Raw genomic sequence first — 20602 nt, forward strand, 5'->3', positions numbered from 1 at the left:
CATCAGCAATTAACTTCCTCAATGTTTAAAACTAAACCAAAACAAGCTTTTGCATTCAGACTGTAGTATTTGTTTCACTCTGCTTCTCTCTGAAAGAACTGTATCTTTGCACACTGCTGGATTTTTGTTTGAAAAACCACAAGAGGGTTAAACTAATTTAAGGTGAATACATTTCTCAGTGCAGAAGTTCTTGTACTTCTGCAGCCAGGGGAAATTTGATGGCAAAATAAAATAATTATTAATTTTTTGACTATGGGAAACAAAAGAATGTTAGCAGAAGATTAGTTTGAAGGAAATGAATCTGTGCCTTTATTCCTGATTTGTCAGTTTAATTTAGTCAGACTAGCAGAAAAAATAAGTTGTATACATTATATCAGCAAAGCACAGGACATTTATACCTAAAATGTTAGTTTACAAAGCAACACAGGAAAAAGGCTAAGAATAAAAACCAACAGTGGTTTCCGGGTTATGCTAGTTCTATAAATGCCTTATCTTTATAGCCTAAGCTTTCCCCTTCCTCATTCCAGACGCTGATGAACAGGAGAAAAACATGAAGCACCACAGTTCCTCCTTAATGCATCACTTTTGAATATATTAAAGGCAATTTCTTGAGAGAATCACCTACATTGCACAGAGACAGAGCGTCAGGACTCTTGGTTGATGCAAGCACCACATCTCTCTTTGCAAGAGGTGCAGCTTTCAGCCCTACAGGTAGCAGCAGCAGCAGCTGGCTCGTTGTTTGCTCGTTGGCTCTCTCTGCTGGCTCCTTGTTTGCTCACATCTTTTCCAGGGCTTTTATGGGGGAACTTTCCAATTTGCTTGCCATCTTCCCTGCTCATCCGCATCTCCCCTTTCCTCTTGACTTGCTTCTCTTCACTTGTGCCTCTTATACCACCATGACACAGTTCATAGGTTAGGCCCCTTCTATGTGGAGTGCCCAAGACTTGCCCACTACTGCTCTATCACCTGACTAGAGATTACATCTCTTTGAGAGAGTGCAGGGCACTGTATACAGCACAGTCTTCCTACACAGTGCCTGTCTCACCAAACAGGGCTGTGCAAGCCTACTGACACATTTGAATGTCTCTTTAAATACCTGAACATGCTCCAAGCTCTATCCAAGCCATAGAAGCACACTTATTACAAAGAGCATCATTAGCAGCACTGCTTGGAACAAAATTTCCTAGCAAATTTTGAATTATTTAATTAAATCTTATCTGCAGTTGTCCACTGCTGCTATGATAAATAAAGGTGCTGACAGCAGAACAGTTGAAAAATTGAGAAATTAAAAACAATGACACTCCAAACAAGCTGTAATATTTCTTCTTTTCCTTCCCTGCTCCTTCCCTGGCTTAGCAATGGTACAATCCCTCTTTAAGCAGGAATACGTTCCTCATGAATCCAGCTATACAAACACACTTCTGTAACCAAAATAAGTATGTTCCAGAACTAAACAATCCATACTCACCCAAAGTGTTTGTTGCAAAGTTTTTTTCAAGTCCATCTTCAGTTAACTCTCTGTTATTCACCATACATCCTGCATTGTTGATCTGTAAAACAATTCCTTTAAACAAAATAATCTACACAAATGTCTACAAGGAAATCCACACATACAAGCAGTCAATGTTAGTTTGCTGGGTTTTTACACTGCAACACAAAGCCACAACCTGTTTCAATAAACCATGCTATTCCAAGTCACTCTATGGCTGATCATAGAGGTTTCTCACAAAAGAAAGAATCCCCAGAGAAATGGCTCACCACAGATGTATTACACTAAGAACCAACAGTCCTCAGTGCCTTACTCCAAGTCTTTAAACTCTTTTTTCACAGAAAGTAATACGCAAGCATCTTTTTTTATTTTGTAGAAAAAATATTGGAACTTAAATATGCATAAGTAAACTGTACATCATGCAGTAGAATGACCCACAGGAACTCCCACCCTCAGCAAAAAAAAAAAAAAAACAACAAATAAGCTCCAAATCTGGCAGGTTATCCAGGTCAGCAGGTTGCTGCATCATAGTTAGCCCTGAGAAGAGCAGAGCTAACTAGCAGAGGTGCTTCATAGTGACTCAGTGTCCTGGTTGTAGGATCCCAGCTTTTCTGTCGACCTGGCAATTCTGCCCAGATGCCTCACCTGACTCACACATTGCCAAGAATAGTGCTGCACCACACAGTTGGTATGTATTGTAAGGCACATCCTCATGAATAGCCAGAAGCCTACAAGCTGTGTGCAACCAGCATAAGCTCAGACACACTTCTTTCCCTATTTTACCTTCCAGAGGGAGCTCGAGCTTTTCTTTCTCACCTCAAAACAATATCTGTCCCTACACACCTTCCTGCTCGTTCACTGCCACTCCTCAAAAGCTGTTTTCCCATTTTTATCAGAAGTTCCTCATCTACTAAGCAAGAAAAAAACTGCTCCAGGTGCCTCAGCTTTAGAACAGCCCCCTGAGCAAATTTTCACTGCTAAATAAAGGGGAAAGTGTACTGAGCCCCTTACCAACCATGATATTTAACTGTTTGCTCTCTCCCTGGCTCTATTTTAGACTTGTCTTTAGACTTTTCATAAAAGTTTAATCTTTAGGAAGGTCTAGTTTTAAGAGGGACAAAGTAACTAGTAATGGAAGTCAAACAGAAGGTATGTGATAAGAGTCTCAAAAGATGCAGCTGAAAAAGTACTGCTCTTCTCTCTTCTTGTAGCATATCTTTGTGAACTGAGAATGGACAAGAGCAAACAGACCATGGGGACGCCCGAAAAAACATTTAGAAAAAATTAAGCAGAGAACTGGAAGAAAAATTGTGACATCTACATGACCTGTTGGACAAATTCATAGGCTATGCACTCCAAAGACAGACACAAGGTTTAAGTATGTAAACTTACCAACACATTTAATTTATGTTGATTTCTGAATTTTTCAGCAAACTTCCATACTTCCTTGGGATTAGATATATCCACAATATGCAAGAAGATATTCTAAAAGAAAAGAAACTTACTTATAAATAACAGGGACAGTGAAGAGACCCTTTTCACTGCTTAGGCTTGTCTAGGTGAAAAAGTACTTAAGCAGTATGAAAAAAATATTGTCTCCAGAACACAACTAAAACAGGTTAACATGCACAACTGGGAAATATAATTCTAGTCCTTAAAACATGCTTAGTCACTTGATTCAGCTGCTTCTGAGANAGCTTTTTAATGCCAAAGTTATTAAGAGAGAGTCCTACTTAGATAAATACGTGACAGACAGTCATGCATAGCAGAGAACTAGAAAAATACTGCAAAGCTTGCAATACTTCAGTTTAAACAATTCATACAGCAGCTTCCTCTTTGGCTGTAAGTAACTTTCCAATGAAATGTTCAAGGTCACAGCATTAGAGAATAATTTAGCTTGGAAGGGACCTCTGGAGGCTGCTTGGCAAACTTGGAGATTCATCAGCCTGTCTGAGCCCCCTGCTCAAGTGCTTGATTACCCCCATGGTGAAAGTTTTTCCTGCTATCTACTCAGCATTTTTTTTACCCTGTTCTAATCTGTGTTGGCTGCCTCTGGTCCTTTCACTGCAGACCTCCAGGAGAAGCCTAGTACTGTCTTCCCTCCACACTCCCATCACATGGCTGTAGACTACAGTAAGACCCACCTTGGCCTTCTCAACACTGAGCAAAATCAGCCTCCTAGACTCACACTGTACATCACATGTACCTTTTCCCTTGTCACCTGGGCAGCCCTCCGCTGGACTTGCAAGACACTGCTGACTTCCTCAACCTGGGGAGTCCAAAACTGGGCACAGGAGTCCTGCTGTGATCTCACAAAGACTTAACAGAGAGGAAGATACACCCCCCTCTGCCTGGTGGCTAGACTCACGTTCACACAGCCTGGGGTGTGTTGTCCTTCCTTGCCGCAGGGCACACTGCTCACTCAGAAACAACTTGTTACCCCCACGTCCCTTTCTGCAAAGCTCCTTTCCAGCCAGCTAGGCAAAGACTGCACTCCACGCCATCACCTGAGCTGTTAAAGAGATATCATCAATTTTTGCCCCTGTATTGACTCACGGGGGTTGCCACTAAAAATCATTAACAGATCAGCTTTGTTCTGTTGATTGTTACTTTCTGAGCCACATGTTCCAGTTTTCCACCCACCTTGTCATCCACCAGTTCAAACTGCATCTCTCCAAAATGGCTACAAGGATAGCATGTAAAAAGCCTTGTCAAACCTCAGGAGCACACTGCTTCCTTCTTGTCCATAGGCAGAGCTATCTCATTAAAGGCAGCAATCAAGACAGTCAGTCCAAGTTGGGCCTTGAAAAATTCACACTGTGTTTTCTCAATCACCTTCCTGTCTTTCATGGCTCTCATGGATTTGCTCTGTAGTTTTCTGGGGAGCAAGGTGAGGCTGATCAACTTGTAGTTCCCCAAATCCTGCTTGCCTTTTTTGAAGATGAGTGATTTGTCTTTTTCCAGTTAACAGGAAGAACTTGCCACTTTGAAGAGCTTTTCTTTGAAGATCAACCAGCTTTTCCACAGCCTTTTGCTACCAAACAGCTCCATAAAAAAACAAAACAAAAATCTTCTTTCCTAAACCCAAATATTGTCATTCTACTACACATCCTTCTTGTCTGTCTTGATCTTAAATTCCACAGTCTCATGACCTCTTCCACCAAGGCAGTTGTTCAAGACTGCTACTGATAGCAAGTCCAGCAGAGATCACCTCTAGCTGACTTGGCCAACACTCATATAAAAAAAAATCATCTTTGATGTTCTCCAGAAATTTCCTGGCTTGCTTATGCCCTGACATGCTGCCAGCAGGTGTCAGGGTGGTTCAAGTGCTCCATGAATACCAGGACCTGTGACCATGGGGCTTCCTCAGGCCTCTAAGAAGACTTCATCTACTTCCTCTACTTCCTCAGGCAGTCTACAGCAGACATCCACCATGATGTCACCCACACTGGTATGACCTCTGCACCTTACCCAAAAGTTCTCAATGGGTCATTACTCATTTCAAAGCAAAGCTTCATGAATTCGAGCCACTACCTCACAGAGAGCACTCCTCTTCCTTGACTTTCCAGGTTCTGTTTCTAAAACAGTGTTGTGGTTTAACCTCAGCCAGCAGCCAAGTACCACACAGCCACTCCCACACCAGCAGGACTGGGAGAGAATCGGAAGGCTAAAAGGCTAGAAAACTCATGGGTTGAGGTAAAGGCAGTTTAATAGGGAAAGCAAAAGAAACACATGCAAGCAAAGCAAAACAAGCCCACGGCCATTCCACCCTGAGAATGCCCAATCTCATCTGATCTTACAAGCTAAGCAGGGTTGGGCCTAGTACTTGGATGGGATACTGCCTGGGAATACTAGGTGCTGTAGGCTTTTTACAAGGAACTAATCCCCTGCTTCCCAAGGGCAGGCAGGTGTCCAGGAGTGCAGGGCCACATCACACGTAACTGTTACTTGGGAAGACAAAATGCCATCACTCCAAACATCCCCCCCTTCCTCCTTCTTCCCTCCACTTCATAAACTGAGCATGATGTCACATGGTCTGGAATATCCCTTTGGTCAGTTTGTCAACCTGTCCCAACTGTGTCTCCTCCCAACCTCCTATGCACACCTAACTGCCTTGCCAGCATGGCAGTATGAAAAGCAGAAAAGGCCTTGGCTCTGTGTAAGCACTGCTCAGCAATAACAAAAACATCTCTGTATTAGCAACCCTGTCTTCAGCACAAATCCAAAACACAGCCCCATACTAGCAATTGTGAAGAAAATTAACTCTACTTCAGCCAAAAACAGCACAAAGGGCAAGGGAATACATCTACTCCACCACTCTAGTAATGCCAACCATTTCTCTCTAATCCCAGTGAGATCACAGCTCTGCAATCATGCATGGATTCCTGTGTTTCCTACATCATGTGTATTCGTGTATAGGCATCTGAAATGGGCTCCCAGTCATGCTGCTTTCACATGAAAACTGTGAGAGCTTCCTCCATTTTGCAGTCCCCTAGACATTTATTCACTGTCCCTGTGATTACTACCTAATGAAACCAGTTTAAAGTCCTCCTCATTAGCTTAGCAAACCTGCTGGCAAAGACACTCTTGCTCCAATTTGTCATTGCTGCTCAGTAATACTCACTTTTCAGAGGTCAAAGAGGTCATAAAGGCCATAGACAAAGTGACAAAGGCCAAAGTGACACCAGAAACACATTCAGGTGTTGACCTGCGGGGTGTGTATGCTCCTACTCAAGCCCTTCCCTTCCACTGTAAGGATTTAGAGGACCACTCCTTGGGCCCCTATGCCCTTGACTCCCTGTAAGCACTCTTGAACTCCAGGTCACCCCTCACAATGTCACAGGTGCCCACATCCTGGGCAACAGGAGGTATTGGTCCTAGGTCCAGACCAGCCTCAGCAGACTCTCCACAATACCTTAGATCTGAATCCCCAGCAAGTGACAAACCTCTCAAGCCATCAAGCCAAGACTGCAGATGGGTGCCTGCATCCCCCATAGGAAGGAGCCTTCAGCCATTATCACCCACCACTTCCTCCCACTGTCAACAACTGTTCAGAATCATGTGTCTCTAACACCTGCCCTGACAGAGCCTGTTCTTCCTCATCTGTTACCATGGCACTATACCTATCTTATAAATGCACATCTGCAGGCAGAGAACGAGCCTGCCTTCTGTTGCCAGCACTCACAAGCTTCCATTCCTCCTCATCTTAGGAGTCTCTATCCTCTGCCTACTCAAGCACAGCTTCTAGCTATCCTTCCTTCCATACCATGTGCTCTTCGGCTCTCTGTAAAGACCCTGTCAATCTCCTCTTTCTATTCCCTATGGCTATGCAGCCTGCTCACCTCCTGCTGTCGCTTCACCTGGCAGCCCAGCACCCTGATGACAGCAGAGCCCAGTAAACGAAGCCACCATCATACGCTGCCCCAGGCTCAGGGAAAAGCACCAGTCACTCCCTGCAGCCCAACATCTGCCAGATTATTCCTCTGGAGCTCGGTCTGGGCCAGTGTCCCATGTGCCAGGCACATCTGCTCCAACCAGAGTGGGAGAGCATGCTTTCAGGTGCACCACTGCACCCACTCCGGCTGTCTCAGAGTATCAGGTGCCTTCTGCATCCCCTTCCATGCTAACTGCTGCATTAAATGCTAAGTTCTTGTTAGTCATCCCGTGTCACAACACTCTTGCAGTTTTGCAATACTAAGGCCAGGAATGGGGATGCTTGACATACTGACATAGAGCAAAGTTATAATTTTCTAAACCACTAAAGCTAGAAATAATGCCTGCCTCAAAAACCTCTTGCTGTTTGTTACAGGCAATTCATTTTCCTTTTTACAGAGTTGTGTTCTACATAGTACAAGCACAGTGGCATTTATCTGCATACAAAGGCATGTCAACTCCTACTCTTCTCCTAGATAGCACTTAGTCTCAAAGACACACCACAGATAGTCTTATGACGTATCCCAGGAAAAGGCTGTTTTAAAATAATTATGCAGAGGATGTGTTCTCATGCAAAACAACAAATAATCATTAAAGGGCCTCCTCTCTTTCCAAGTTGTTTCTTTAAATACTCATTATACAAGCAAATGAGATAAGTGAAGAAGCCGAAAAAATTATATGGCATTATTCCCTGCCTATAATTCTGCTTTCCTGAAGATAAAAAGCACATGACTCTCTCTAGCCATTGGATTTCAGCTCTTTAGTTGAATTAGGGTCAGAATTTTCTCCTTGTAATAAGGTACTCTAGGATGACCTTGCTTGATGAGGGAGTTTGGACCAGATGACCCACTGTGGTCCCTTCCAACCTTACTCATTCTGTGAATCATTCTGGACCACAAACTTCACACTGCTCTACTGTTTTGAGCTGGATACCTCTAAAAGCTACTACTTTTATAGCTACTACTGTTATCTACTGGTAGAGAACAGCTAAGGTTTTTTAGGCAGATGCTCAATATTACAAGGGATTTCAGAGATTGAAAAAGATCTAATTCAACACTTATCTGCTGAAGACTGTCACACTGACTCAGTAAAAGGACACACACGCCTGTTCCCTATAAAAGTCCTCAGTGGTAGAAAAGCCATTTTCAAAGTGAAACCTAATCTTCGTGACTGGATCTGCTTCAACAATTTAGGAGAATTTTCCAGTTCCCAGGTCTAGGTGCAGGTGCCTGCCAAGTAACTCCATTTCAGCACTGAACTCAGGCATGTGTTGTAGAAAACGGAAAAAATCTTTGGTTATACACTTCATTATAAATGAAGCTTTGTTATATCCAAACTATCAGGAAGAGCAAGTTCAGTCTGGATACAGCTTGTCAAGTTGGAGATAAAGCATTATATTATCTCAATGGATTGCTTCTGAATGAGTACTTATAAAGAAGGATGTTCTTGGAGACTCCTTATTAAAATGCTCTTCCCACTGCAACGTGTCCCACAGGGCCTCTTGTACAGCTCATCTAACACTTCACTGAAAGCTGCTCTCTATACAAGTGCCCCATCCCCAGGGTCACAAACAAGTCCTGCAGTGCCCTTGTACTCTTTCATGACTACAGAAACTACAGGTTTGCAGCCTATCAAAGAGTGGGAATGCAGTAATTTGTCTGTCTTTAAAGGAAGAACATTATTTGCCTCAAGTTTTGTTTCACCAGATGACAGAAAACAGAACATGAAGGAACCTTCAGAGGTCAAACTCACCTCTTTTCCCAGACTGTCTGACTGCAGTTAGCAAGGGAGGTAGTACAGATAATCACCAGTCTTACTATAGCCATGGGATTACACAGCTATAGACAGCTGGGAAGTATTTATTTCTACATAACAACTGATCTAATTTACCTCCATTAAGGAACTGAAGTGTAATGCTGGTTGTGTCACACTAGGGAGCTGAAACCTAAAAGCAGAAATTTAGTCAATAAGACATCTCTAACCATAAAATGTCTTCAGAATTTTTGATCCACATTAAAAACTATTACTGGAATCAAAATACTGTGTACAAGAGCCAAGTCATTATTTAAAATGAAGATAGGTCTCCATCCAAGTGCTGTGGATTAACCCCAGTAGGTAGTTCAGCCCCATACCACCACTTACTCGCTCACTCCTCTCCCAGTGGAAAGGGGTAGACAATCATAAAGGCAAAACAGATAAAAACTTGTGGGCTGAGATAAAGACAGATTAATAAGTGAAGCAGAACTTTGTGTGTAAACAATGCAAAATAAAGAATTCATTCACTACTCCCCACTGTCAGGCAGGCATTTAGCAATCCTCAGGAAAGTAGGACTTCCTCCCATGCATCAGTGATTTGGGAAACACCATAACTGTGAATGTCCCCCTTTACTCCTTCTTCCCCCCAGCTTTTACGGATGATCCCTTTGGTCAGTTGGAGTCAGCTGTCCTAGTGATCCCTCTCCCATCTTCTCATGCACCCTCAGCCTGCTCATGGCAGAGCAGTGTGAGAACCAGAAAAGGCTTTGATGCTGTGTGAGCTCTCAGCAATAACTAAAACATGGGTTGTCAACACTGGTTTGGTCACAAATCCAAACCACAGCACCATAGGAGCTGCTATAAAGAATATTAACTTTATCCCAGCCAAAACCAAAAGCTAATGACCTATGTGCTTCTCCATAATCACATTCTCCTGAATAATTAGCAAAAACAACAGTGACAGCTACAGGGGTATACTGTAGAATGATACATACAGAGAAAAAGAATATGTAACAAAAGGAAGGAGGTAAGGAAGAGGTATTATAAGAAAATGAGATGGAAAGGCATGTAGAGCATGGAACTAGGACCACACACAGGACTTAACAGAGCAGCCAACCTTAGCAAACCAAGGGTATGTTATTCAGACACATAAAACCTTCAGCTCCAATGCAGCAGACTCATAAATGTTGTTGCAAGTGTTGCAATACATTAACTTTTAAAAGCCTCAGCCACATAGTTAGGAATAGTAAGTAGGACACCACAAAACATATCAACAACAAACATTAAATAAAACAGCATGCTGCTAATGATGTTACTTATCACAGAAAACATAATCTAATGAAATGAAATCAAACCATATGAATGATAAACTACAAGATGTTTCCACATCCGTATGAAAACACTATTAAAAACACAGGAATAAAACGTCAAAACAGTATCTCAAGGCCTTCAAGCTCTTTAATATTAACAATTTTTCTAAGAGTAAACAAGAGACTGAAAGGTAACTCACCTGATTGCCTGTTTCTGTCACTATTTCTTCTTGGGCAACCTCAGCCCGTTCCTTATTCCGGCAAACCAGATGAACTGTGCCACCTGGTGGATTGAGACAAGAAACACATTTGATAATTAATTACTAACTGCATTTGGGGGAGACATCAGCACTTTAATTGGGGGAGACTTTGAAGAAGAGAGGTGGAAGATTTCTGCTTGGTTCTGGTCCCTATGAAGGCAGGCAAGGTGAAGAAAGTATCATGCTGTAATAGGGTCCTCACACAAGGCTGCATGTATGGAAAAGACCACTGCACTCCAAGTACTGTCTGCTCAAACCTTTTTCTGTCAGGTCTGTACATCATATTTAGTGGATGAAATACTTGAGCCATACTGGAGATTGAAGCTAAGGCATCTATATTATAAATGCTCCTTTTGATACACGCCTTAGAAAGTTCAGTAAAGGGCCTGAGCAACACAAGTGACTAGAATTGCTCTGTGAAAAGGAAATAAAAATGCCAGGTATAAGAATTCTTCTCAGCAGTGGAGATATGACAAGGACCATGGCCTCAAATTGCAGTTTAGGAGGCTCAGGTCATCTATTAAGGAAAATAATTTTCATTAGTTTTCTTCTAAAGAGATCAGGCTGTCCCAAGAGGATGCATAACTTGCATCCTTGCAGGTTTCAGGCAGCAAGACAAAGCAATGACTTGTTTGATGTAGCGTTGCCAACAGTTGCTTCAAGTGAGATGCTGAACAAGGTGACCTCTACAGGTCTCTTCCAACCAACTTTTCATTGAAAGGAACACCCAGGGCAAGGTTTTTCTCAGAGACCTGGATACTTGCCATGATCTCATCACTTAGCCACATTAAAGAAAGCCTTCAAAAAGAGGACTAAAGTAGGCATTTTTTTTTTATTTTTATGCCTTGTATTCTCTGATCATTACAAGTCATGCTTTACTCTCAGTCACAGGAATACCTGTACTCTTTACTTTTACCTATTTTTAAAGGTGTCTTAGGGACTGCTAACAGTTCACCACTAGAAAGGTCAAGGAATGTAATCCCAAAGGATGCATAATAGTAACAACAGTGCCAAGTCACTCTTCTAGTGCCCAGAACCCGAATGCAAAACACCAAGACTACCCTAGGGATAGTGCAGTCACACACTGCACAGCCCAGTCTGGGGGCTGATAATGAAATTTTCTGTTTACGACAGAGGTTTTTCCCCTGAGCACCACAATAGCAAGTATCCTTGGCATGCAGCTGATGGGGCCAACAAGCCTCAAGGTTCTTCTGAAGTTTCCTAACAGCATCTGATTCCTCCACAGCACTTCCAGAGCTGTCTGGGTTACTTTTACCAAGTGCACAATCACAGGCAGCCATAGGAAACTCCTGAATCTGGGAAAACAATACAAATTACACTAACTGATGTTTAACACAGTTAATCTTCATTTTGTGTAACACAAACACCATCCCATGGAAGGGACCGTGCACAGACAGGCACTGAATATGAACAGATCAGAATGAAAGACATTCTTTGCTGCAGGGAAAACAGATCTCATGAGTGAGAGAAAAGTCAATCAGAAGGGGCAGTGTCCAAGGCTCATTTCTTTGGCCATTCTCACAGTGACTGCAGAGTTCACTGCAAAGGAGGGCTCCAAGGACCTTAAGGCAGTTAAGAATGTGCATTTGCAGATGTTTAAGAAGCTCTTCCCAAAACACAAAGGACTGCACAACTAATGTGTGCAGGTACAAATTAAACACATGGAAGAAGCAGCTGGCCTTCAAGCTGATCAGGAACATTCTCAGAGTCTACAGCAGAAAAACATTCCACAGAAAGAGATGCATTTTTAAGGACTTTGGATATAAACTTTTTTGTTGCCTTTGAGGACATAGGGGAAGTTTTGGTGTGACCTATGGGTTAGGAAAGGAATTTGAATACATTTTCCACAGTAAAGATGAAATTATTTGAACTTAACACATGTGAATTGTCAGAGTAATTGGGAGAAGACTGTATCAAGCCGGAAGTGCAGTTCACAAGACACAGAGGAAAGCCCAAATCTGCATACCCATAAGACACCAATTCAGAGAAAAGCTGAACTCGGACTACAGAAATTGTCATCGAGATCATTATTAGTCAGAAAGGTCTGAGTGCTTGAAAGTAAAGCCAACATAGCTTGATTATTCTTTTGCTGAGTCTGAAATCCTTATTATCTTGTCGTGGTGTACTTTAAGAGATTCAACTAGAAGCCAGGGCCGCAACACTGAGTTTCAAAGTGACATGTTTGAGAACAGGATCAGGAAGGCATTTTAATTTCATATGAAACGGCAATGCCCATACAACGCATCAGACACACAGTCTGAGCCCAAGGTTGTTCTGCTAAACATGGTGACCAAATCCCATGCAGATCCAGCCAGCCTTCCAGCTCGCAAAACCTGGCAGGCATATCCATTTGTGAGCAAAACAGTCACCAGACAAAGCAATACTTACATAAAGCTATTATGTATAATAGCAGTAGTGGAAACTTGATATCAATCACATGCTGGTACTGATGAAGATCTTTAACCCAAAGACTCTTTGATGCTAATAGTTCTGAATTAGTTTAATTTAACTGAGTCGCACTTTCCTTCACAAGGTAGTTATGAAACCTAAGCACGCAAGGAGAGAGCAAAGACGCACAAGCTCCTCCTTTTTATTCTACATGCCAAAACTCCTATCACTCTTGCACAACAAGAATTATTTTGTCAACTCTGTAAGGGATTACGTTTATCCTTTAACAGCAGTTAGGTCCAGTTCATACCCTCTCCTTGCATTCAGAGAGCCAGATAAAAATAATTGCATGTAATCAGCCAAAAGGCCCAAACTCCAAGCTATTATCATTAAGAGCAAGCACAACTACATTGCTTCTTCTATACTCTCTCATCTCAGCTTTGCAAAGCCAATTGTTTTCTTTCATCATATGATAAATTCACAAGTTCTTCAAAATAGTTCAAATTCAGCCAGGCTGCTACTTGTACTGAATCAGCTTTAAAAAGACCATGATCCATCACCAACATCCTTAGATGCCACAATAACACAAATAGTTTTTGGTAAACATGCACTTAAAAAACACTGTGCAGATCCTCTCCACTCATTTGGTTTCATTATGCCAGTTTTCACAGCACCAATTGCGCTTAAACCTGTAACCCACGCTAAGAGCTCAGTAAAATGACCCCTCATCCCATGCATTTGTGTGTGTTTATGCTGGAAGGCCAAACCTGCTTCCTTCCATGTTATCTGCATCAACTCCTCAGAGCTCCACAGCATTCCAGCTCACCTCTCCTCGCTATCTCCTTGGCTGTGGCCTTGCCAATGCCACTGTTTGCACCGGTGACCAGGAAGGATCTCCCAGCCACATCCACCTCCATATCAGCTGGATTGAAGTGCTTGGAAGCAGATTCATAGCCGCCCCTGAATAAAGCAAGACACACCCGTAAGAAACTAGAAGAGAGCCCTTCTGAAAAAAAAAAACATAGGGGAGAGCTGAAAAGCACTTTTCCCTCACAGCTCAGCTGAATGCCCTCCCTTGCCCTGTTACTCTCTGTACTGGTGGGACAGGCCGCAAACAGTGCCAGTGACACTGCAAACAGTGATGTACCACAGAATCATCAAGGTTGGAAAAGACCATTAAGATCATCAAGTCCAACCATCAACCCCAGCACCACCAACCCATGTCCTCAAGTTGCGTAGCCACATGATCTTTGAACACTTCCAGGGGCGGTGCCTCCAGCACTTCCCTGGACAGCCTGTGCCAGTGCTTTACAACCCCGTCCACGACAGCAGCTCCTTGTGGCGTTCGCCCGCCACAACCACCCAGCCCGGCCTTGCACAGCGGGGAAGGGGTCCGGCCCCAGCCCCAGGGCGGGGCGGGCCGTGCAGCTCTCACAGAGAGGGGCGGGAATCTGCTTGGCTTGGCGGGGTGGGGAGCGGTCGATTGAAAATACAAAATAAACTCGAGCTGGTTGAACTCCCGCGGGCAGGCAGGAACGGCCCGGCCCGGTCCGGGCGCTGCGCCAGCCCCACGCCGCGTTCCCCGCCCGCGGGGGCCGCCGCCCGTACCTCGTGTATTCCCGCAGCCCCTTCACGAACCACACGGTGTTGCGGTACCAGGACATGGCGCTGCTGCCTCCACCACAGCGGTGCCGGCCCCGCCCCTGCCCTTACATAAGGTCAGCCCTGCCCGCGTTAGGTAAGGGCCGAGGGGCGGCACCGCCCGGCCGTCCCCGCCGCCACGGACCGGCAGCACTGATGGAGGGTGCGAGGGCGGGCAACGAGTCTGTCAGTAGGGGGGAGCTGTGCCACGTTCCCCCTCAGCAGCAGTTTATGGGTTGTTTCTGCTTATCTTTTCTGGTTTTTCCTCTTCTTTAGCCATCAAGGACAGCCGCAGCGAGCCCCTGCCGCGCCGGAGATGGCTGTGCCTGGTGATGGTGGTGGCAGAGGAAGGATGGAGAGTTTCCCAGGGCACCTGGTCGGGCCAGATGCTGCTGCCAGCTAATCCGGGACTGCAAACGGGGTGTTGTGTTTTGGGAATGGGGACCAGAGTTCCAGGATCTATGCCTGCACCCTCTGCCCTGGAAAGCTGTCAAAGGGATGCTCTCACAGAAACATAACCATGTTGTGCTTCACCAAGGAGCGTTTTGCATAACAAATCCGTTAAATATCCAGCTCCTACTAATGGAGCAAAGTATACCAGTAAGGAAAGGGTACACGTATGGCTGTTGCAGTAGGGGAAGTGAAACTCAAAATGTGTTTTCAGTTCCTCTGGTATGTGCTTTGGAGCTGTGAAGCCCAAGAGAATCACTTGGAGTCGTACATCTGGACAGCCCATGTTAGCCATATGCAAATTGTCATTATAGGTATAATTATGCTTTTAAGTACATGAAAGGACTACGCACTTAGAAAGTTCAGTGTGCAAGTTAGATAAATTCATGTATTTTACGTGATATGGGGAGGTCATATGCAGAGAACCCTATCTAAGTTTTCAAGAGCTTAAGTTGCCTGGTTTCAATAGCAGAGATAGGGGAGAAATGGGAATATTCTTTTTTGATCCTGTATGATAGTCTGATACTTTTTTTTCTAAATCTCTTCGTGCTGGCAAAGGCCTCATACTAAAGTCTTCCACTTTCTCAGCACATTGTGTGAGTATTAGGCTCATACAAAAGACACTTCCCACTATCAAGTTACAGTTTTGAACTCGGTGAACTGCGCACTGTCTGCTTGTACTGTGTATTGTGTGTGAAGTAAGAGTTTTCAGAGGGCAAAGAGATACATTTTCACAGTGATGTTTTCTTCCATGCAGAGACCATCCAGCTACATGTTGTGCTTTTGCATGAAATCTAAAAATGCTTGTTCTTATTAAAACAGCTGAAAGACTCTATTAAAAAACCAATAGCCTGAGTCAGTTTTAACTGATCTTGTTCTTGGAAATGCCTGGGAGTTTGTGACTAAAGTATTCCTAAACAATTCATCCTGATTCTGTTGCTTGAAATGGAGACTTTGGGCGCAGAAAGGAACAGCTTGGCAGTAGTGTGAGTGGCAGAACGTTATTTCATATAGTGGAAATTGAGTGGCAGCCTAAACTATGGACATGTGCTGTGATGTCTGTGAGTATATGGAAATAGTTTTGTGATCATCACTGACAACATGCAATTGGCAACCAAAACTGTACAGGCTAAACAGCTATGATGATGTCTGATAATCACACTCGCTCTGAACACAGCAGATGTTAGGCTTGTGCAAGTCCTGCATGCAGGCTGAGGTAATGTCCCCCCTTCCTTCTTTCTGTCCCATGCCCAGGAAGCCCTTCAGCTTCTCCCTTTCCCTCGCAGCCCAGAGAAGTCTGCATGGTTACTTTCCTCAAACCCTGGCTCAGCAGGGGAAATCCAGAGAATTATGTGGGCATGCCTGCTGTTATGAATATCCGGGCAGAAAACTGCAGTGCTGCTCCACATTTTCATACTAGTTAGAGACTGTCTTACCTTGGGCTTCATAACCCTCTCTGCATCTCAGTGTGGTGTTAGGAGAATAATAATGTTCCACAGCTGCTTATGCCACAGAATTAGCTGCATTTTTTACAGGAAATATGGTTTCATTTTGAAAAACATTAGCAAAGCCCAAACAAAACAATGGAAGCTCCTGTGAATAAATGCAATAAACCAGGTTGTGTTTTATTCCCTTGTCATTTCTGTGGTTCTGTATTTATTTCTTAAGTACTGAGACTGTGGCTAGTACAAGCAGAATGGGATGATGACTTCGATGTGTTTTGTTTGTAGTCTCAGCCTATATTCTCATAAATTAAGGAGTGCATCCCTGCAGTCTGCTGATCTCTGAAAGTAAATGAAGTGTATGCAGATACAGCCAATTCCTTGCACGCTAAACCATTTGGACTGTGATCAGCAAGATGCTGGATGATGCAGCCCTGAGGTACTAACTAACGTGAGTATGCATGACAGAAGCTGTCCATGAGTCAAAAAATAGATTATGGCAGCCAGACAATGGGAGCAGCTCATAATATTTTGGGATTAAGTAGTAATGGGCAATTACAGCATATTTCTTGTATTAACATTAGAGAAGATGTTTTAATGTAGAGTTGAGTACCGGAGTCATCCTGGTACACACAGAATTTTCTCAGAGGATATTCTATAAATACTGTAATGCTACCCATACCCTTCTAACAAATGCCATTTTAAGGAGATTTTGTAAATGCTCAGAAACTATGCCCTTGCCAGCATGCAACAATTCCTGAGCACATTCAACTTAGAGATTTCTACTTAGAAACACTTGCTTTTTCTTTACTGAGGGCCTAAGCTTGCACCCAGAAAGGAACTGTCACAACACTCTATCTGAACAGCTTCATAGAATCCATCATTAAGGTTGGAAAAGACCTCCAAGATTTTCCAGTTTTCACATCAGAAGGGACCTGTTGCACGCTGTCCTAATACCTAGATGTGTCTGCTACCTCACTTCACCCCCTGTGGTGTTGTGCTTTTGTATTGTTGTTCCAGAGGCAGGAGACTGTACAGATTGTGTTAGTGCTCTCTCCTAACCCAGCTATCATGGTGATGAGGCAATATGGGGTCATGTGCAGGAGAAAGGCAAGATGTACCTTTGCCAAGAGTTGGGTGGTGCTAATGAAGGGCCTGCATCACAGTATTCTCACAAGGAAATTTCTGCCCACATCAGAAGTTTGGCTGCATATGTTGCTTTTGGCACTTAATTCTAGGTTGATGCATCTAGTTAGCTGAATTAGAATACATCTTGGAGCTTTGAAAAGTGAGGAAGTTACATCTTCTGGTTTCTTGAGTGCTACTAGCTTAGCAATAACTTCTGATAGGACGCTGCTCTGAACATGAAGGATTTTTTTAAACAAAGAATTTTTCTCATGGATTGGCAGACAACATCTCAGATAGCTGTCACAGCCAGCTACTGATATATATGTGTAATCTGGCTCTCCCACTAGAAGTGGGGGGATCAAGAGAGCCATGAGTCTCTGGAGCTCCTGACATTTCCCTCATTTGAGCAAAGAACAAAACGGCTTCACCCTGGATAATAAACACAATGCAGTGCTTAGCCTTGATAAAACATACTAAGTTAACTCCTTCCCTTAAGGACTGCAACACTTCAGGTATATCTGCACTATCAAATACTCCCCAGGTCCTGATCCTCTTATTGCCCATACTAGGCAAATTATTGTTGATGCCGAGGCTCCCAATAGCTATTAAATACTTCTGTCTAAAACAAGCTCAAATATCATCAGGATAATAGTTTGCTCAAGGGATAATTTGTTCTCAAGATCTGTGGATGAGGCTGCACCAGGATTCACACTGCACAGCTTGGCACTGGTGATCCTGCATTCTGTTAGATGCATTTGAAACAGTATGGCCAGTCTTCGCAAGCGAAGATTTGGGAAAGGTCATTAACCCTTCGAGCCTGCGCAGTGGATTTTTTAGGTGAGACACAGCGTGCGCTGAACTGAGCCCACCCTTTAATCCTGAGGTTCATCTGCCGGGGCCGAGCAAGCTTGGACAGTGGCAGTGAGGTCCCCAGGACGTAGGTTTGTTTAGAGTGACCTTCTCTTAGATGGATTGCCTTACAGGGCTGATGAGCTCCATCTGCCCGGGGGCTGGGAATCGAACCCGGGTCGCAGAGGTGAAAGTGCTGCACCCTAACCACTAGACATTTACCAGTGCAGAAACAGCCCCCAAGCCTGTTAGGCAGGCCCTGCATGAATTCAGGTAATCCTCAAAGCAAAAATTCTGGAGTATTGTGGCTGTGAGCTTCCAGATGTGAGGACTTTCCATGCAGTAATGAATTGAGAATCTCAGTATTTTCTTAAAACAAGAGCTGGTGAAAAATAGCTCTCTGGCATTCAGCTGGACTAATATGAAGAATACACTTTGGACTTGATTCATCTTTGTACCTGTCAAAGAGCAAGGAGTTTTAAGCAAAGTGTTAATTATCTCCAACACAAAAGAAAAGTTGAAAATGCCGATTGCTTTCAAGGGCTGTGTGTTTCAGAATGTTTCATATTTTCTTCCCAGGGGACAGATCTAAAAGGTAGACAGAGTACTCGAGAGCTGAAAAACAATTATATATTATACAAGATGTTTAAAGCAGCTTCAAGGCCATTTAGCCAATCTCTTTTGTTATCCTCCCTTTTTTTTTTTTTGAGGATTTTTGTTGAGAGGCTAAAATCTCAGTCTGAGAACAACTGGCTCCTTTGCTTGCTTCATGCCAGAGATCTGGCAGGCTGTTGTGCATTCTCTCCTTTCCTTGCAGCTACTAATTTTCTAATTAAGTCTCTGTGCCTGCCCCCATTAAATCAATCAGAACTGATTCGGTCGCCACTGACTGCAGTGGGAACAGGCACAGGATTTAAGGCCCAGATTTGCAGAAAAGTTCAGCATCTAGAATTGGGGCCAGGCTTCCAAAGAAGTGGCAACTGTGTGCAAGCCACTGTTGCTGTGGGAGCCACTGCCAACCGTGCTTTTGCCATGCTGGCCTCAGCTCTGGAGGCAAAACACTTGAGAACTCCTGCTTTAGAAACTAGCACTGCCCCAGTCAGTGTACCAGCAATTAAGAGCAGTTGGCAATTTGTGGAGAGGCAGTCGACACTTATCCCATTACTTGGATGAAGCAGAGTTTGGTGAGTGCTTGAAGAGGAACATTCATGCCCTGAGGTCTCAGGGGCATGTCTGACGTGCTTATGGTAGTAGCAGGGTGAGAGAAGCAAAAGCTGCTCGTCCGGAATGCAGGGAGGGGTTAAGTTCTGGCCTGTTTGGTGTTTTTGTGTACAGTAGGGTGCTTGCTTTGTTATGTACCCCAGTCATCACCAAGACTGCCAGCTGCTGTCATCAAGTGTTGTTTCCAGTGAAGAGCTGGGCTTTCCCCAGACCAAATAGTCTTTTGTTACCGAGAAACAAATGTGGGAGTATGTCATCAGCTTAATCACTCCTTTTAGCTCAGGGGCCAGTAAAAGGAATCTCATACTGTGTCTTATCAGAAGTCTAGGTTTGCTTAATGCCCTGGTCTCTGAGAGCCTGTAGGGCTTCCCAGGGTCAGATATGTCCTGGCAAGGAGAAGGGCTGCTGAGTGTCCTCCCAAAGTGAAAAAGAGTTGGCTGGGAAAAACAACTAAACCTGCTGCCAACCTTATTAATCTCCAGTGTATCAAATAGTTTATGTGTGCTTAAGTATGTAATTTTTCTAAAAATAATACGAGCTTTATAGTTGATATGCGTCCTAGAAAATAATTTTTTTAGTCAGTAAAATATAATTTTATTATTCCCATGACTGAAAAATTCTTTGTCGTTACAGTAGGCAACCTACTTGAATGCATGTGTTTGTTGCTAGGCTGTGAAAGTGATTTTCTTCAGCTACCTGTTTTTTTCCTTTATACTCTTCTACTAGAACTTACTGCTCTTACTACCAGCTGTTGGACAGGAATGTTCATGGGCTTATTGACTCAGGTGACTTCTGCTACACTCCATTCTTTTATTTCTTATTCTTCTGCAAATCTTGCTTCTTATTAGCATTGATTATTCTATAGCAACTGTTACCAAATTGCAGATGTTATCTAATAGTATGTATCCTCCGAGAGGTACTGAAAAGCAGGGTAACAATCACACCTCGGCTGACATGGTTGTTGTATGTTGTGTTCAAATACAAAAGGAATAGACTGAAATTTTGTGTCTCCAAGCAGTCCACATACTGTTATAACAGAACCCGCAATGATGTGTGAAACTTACCCATGCAAAGCTGTGGAGCTAAACCCTCACATGTAAAAAAGCACCACACTTGTTTAGTAAAAGTCTTATTTCACCTGTTGTACAGGACAATTTTTATTTTTTTTTTAAGTCCAGTAAAAATACCGAAGCAACTCATTTTCTGATATATTCT

At 43.4% G+C, this 20602-nt stretch overlaps 1 protein-coding gene across 5 annotated transcripts in view; it reads right to left on the reverse strand.

Moving 5' to 3' along the window:
* The window catches only part of DHRS12 (dehydrogenase/reductase 12), a 38239-nt gene extending 23788 nt beyond the window's left edge, over window positions 1-14451 (reverse strand). For 2 of the 5 annotated variants that reach the window (XM_017815024.1, XM_017815021.1), the window contains exons 1-5: window positions 14265-14450; window positions 13483-13616; window positions 10188-10270; window positions 2882-2974; window positions 1469-1550 (exon numbers count right to left, since the gene is read on the reverse strand). In XM_017815024.1, coding sequence (XP_017670513.1) covers window positions 1469-1550; window positions 2882-2974; window positions 10188-10270; window positions 13483-13616; window positions 14265-14320 — 448 coding nt within the window. In that variant the 5' untranslated portion in view covers window positions 14321-14450. Of the gene's footprint in view, window positions 1-1468; window positions 1551-2881; window positions 2975-10187; window positions 10271-13482; window positions 13617-13867; window positions 13929-14264 lie in introns of those variants that run through there. The other 3 variants (XM_017815025.1, XM_017815022.1, XM_017815023.1) reach the window with 3 other exon arrangements.
* Between the last annotated feature and the right edge of the window lie 6151 nt (window positions 14452-20602).

Source organism: Lepidothrix coronata, unplaced genomic scaffold (assembly GCF_001604755.1).
Source record: "Lepidothrix coronata isolate B3197 unplaced genomic scaffold, Lepidothrix_coronata-1.0 Scaffold48, whole genome shotgun sequence".
In the NCBI taxonomy this organism is placed as follows: Eukaryota; Metazoa; Chordata; class Aves; order Passeriformes; family Pipridae; genus Lepidothrix; species Lepidothrix coronata.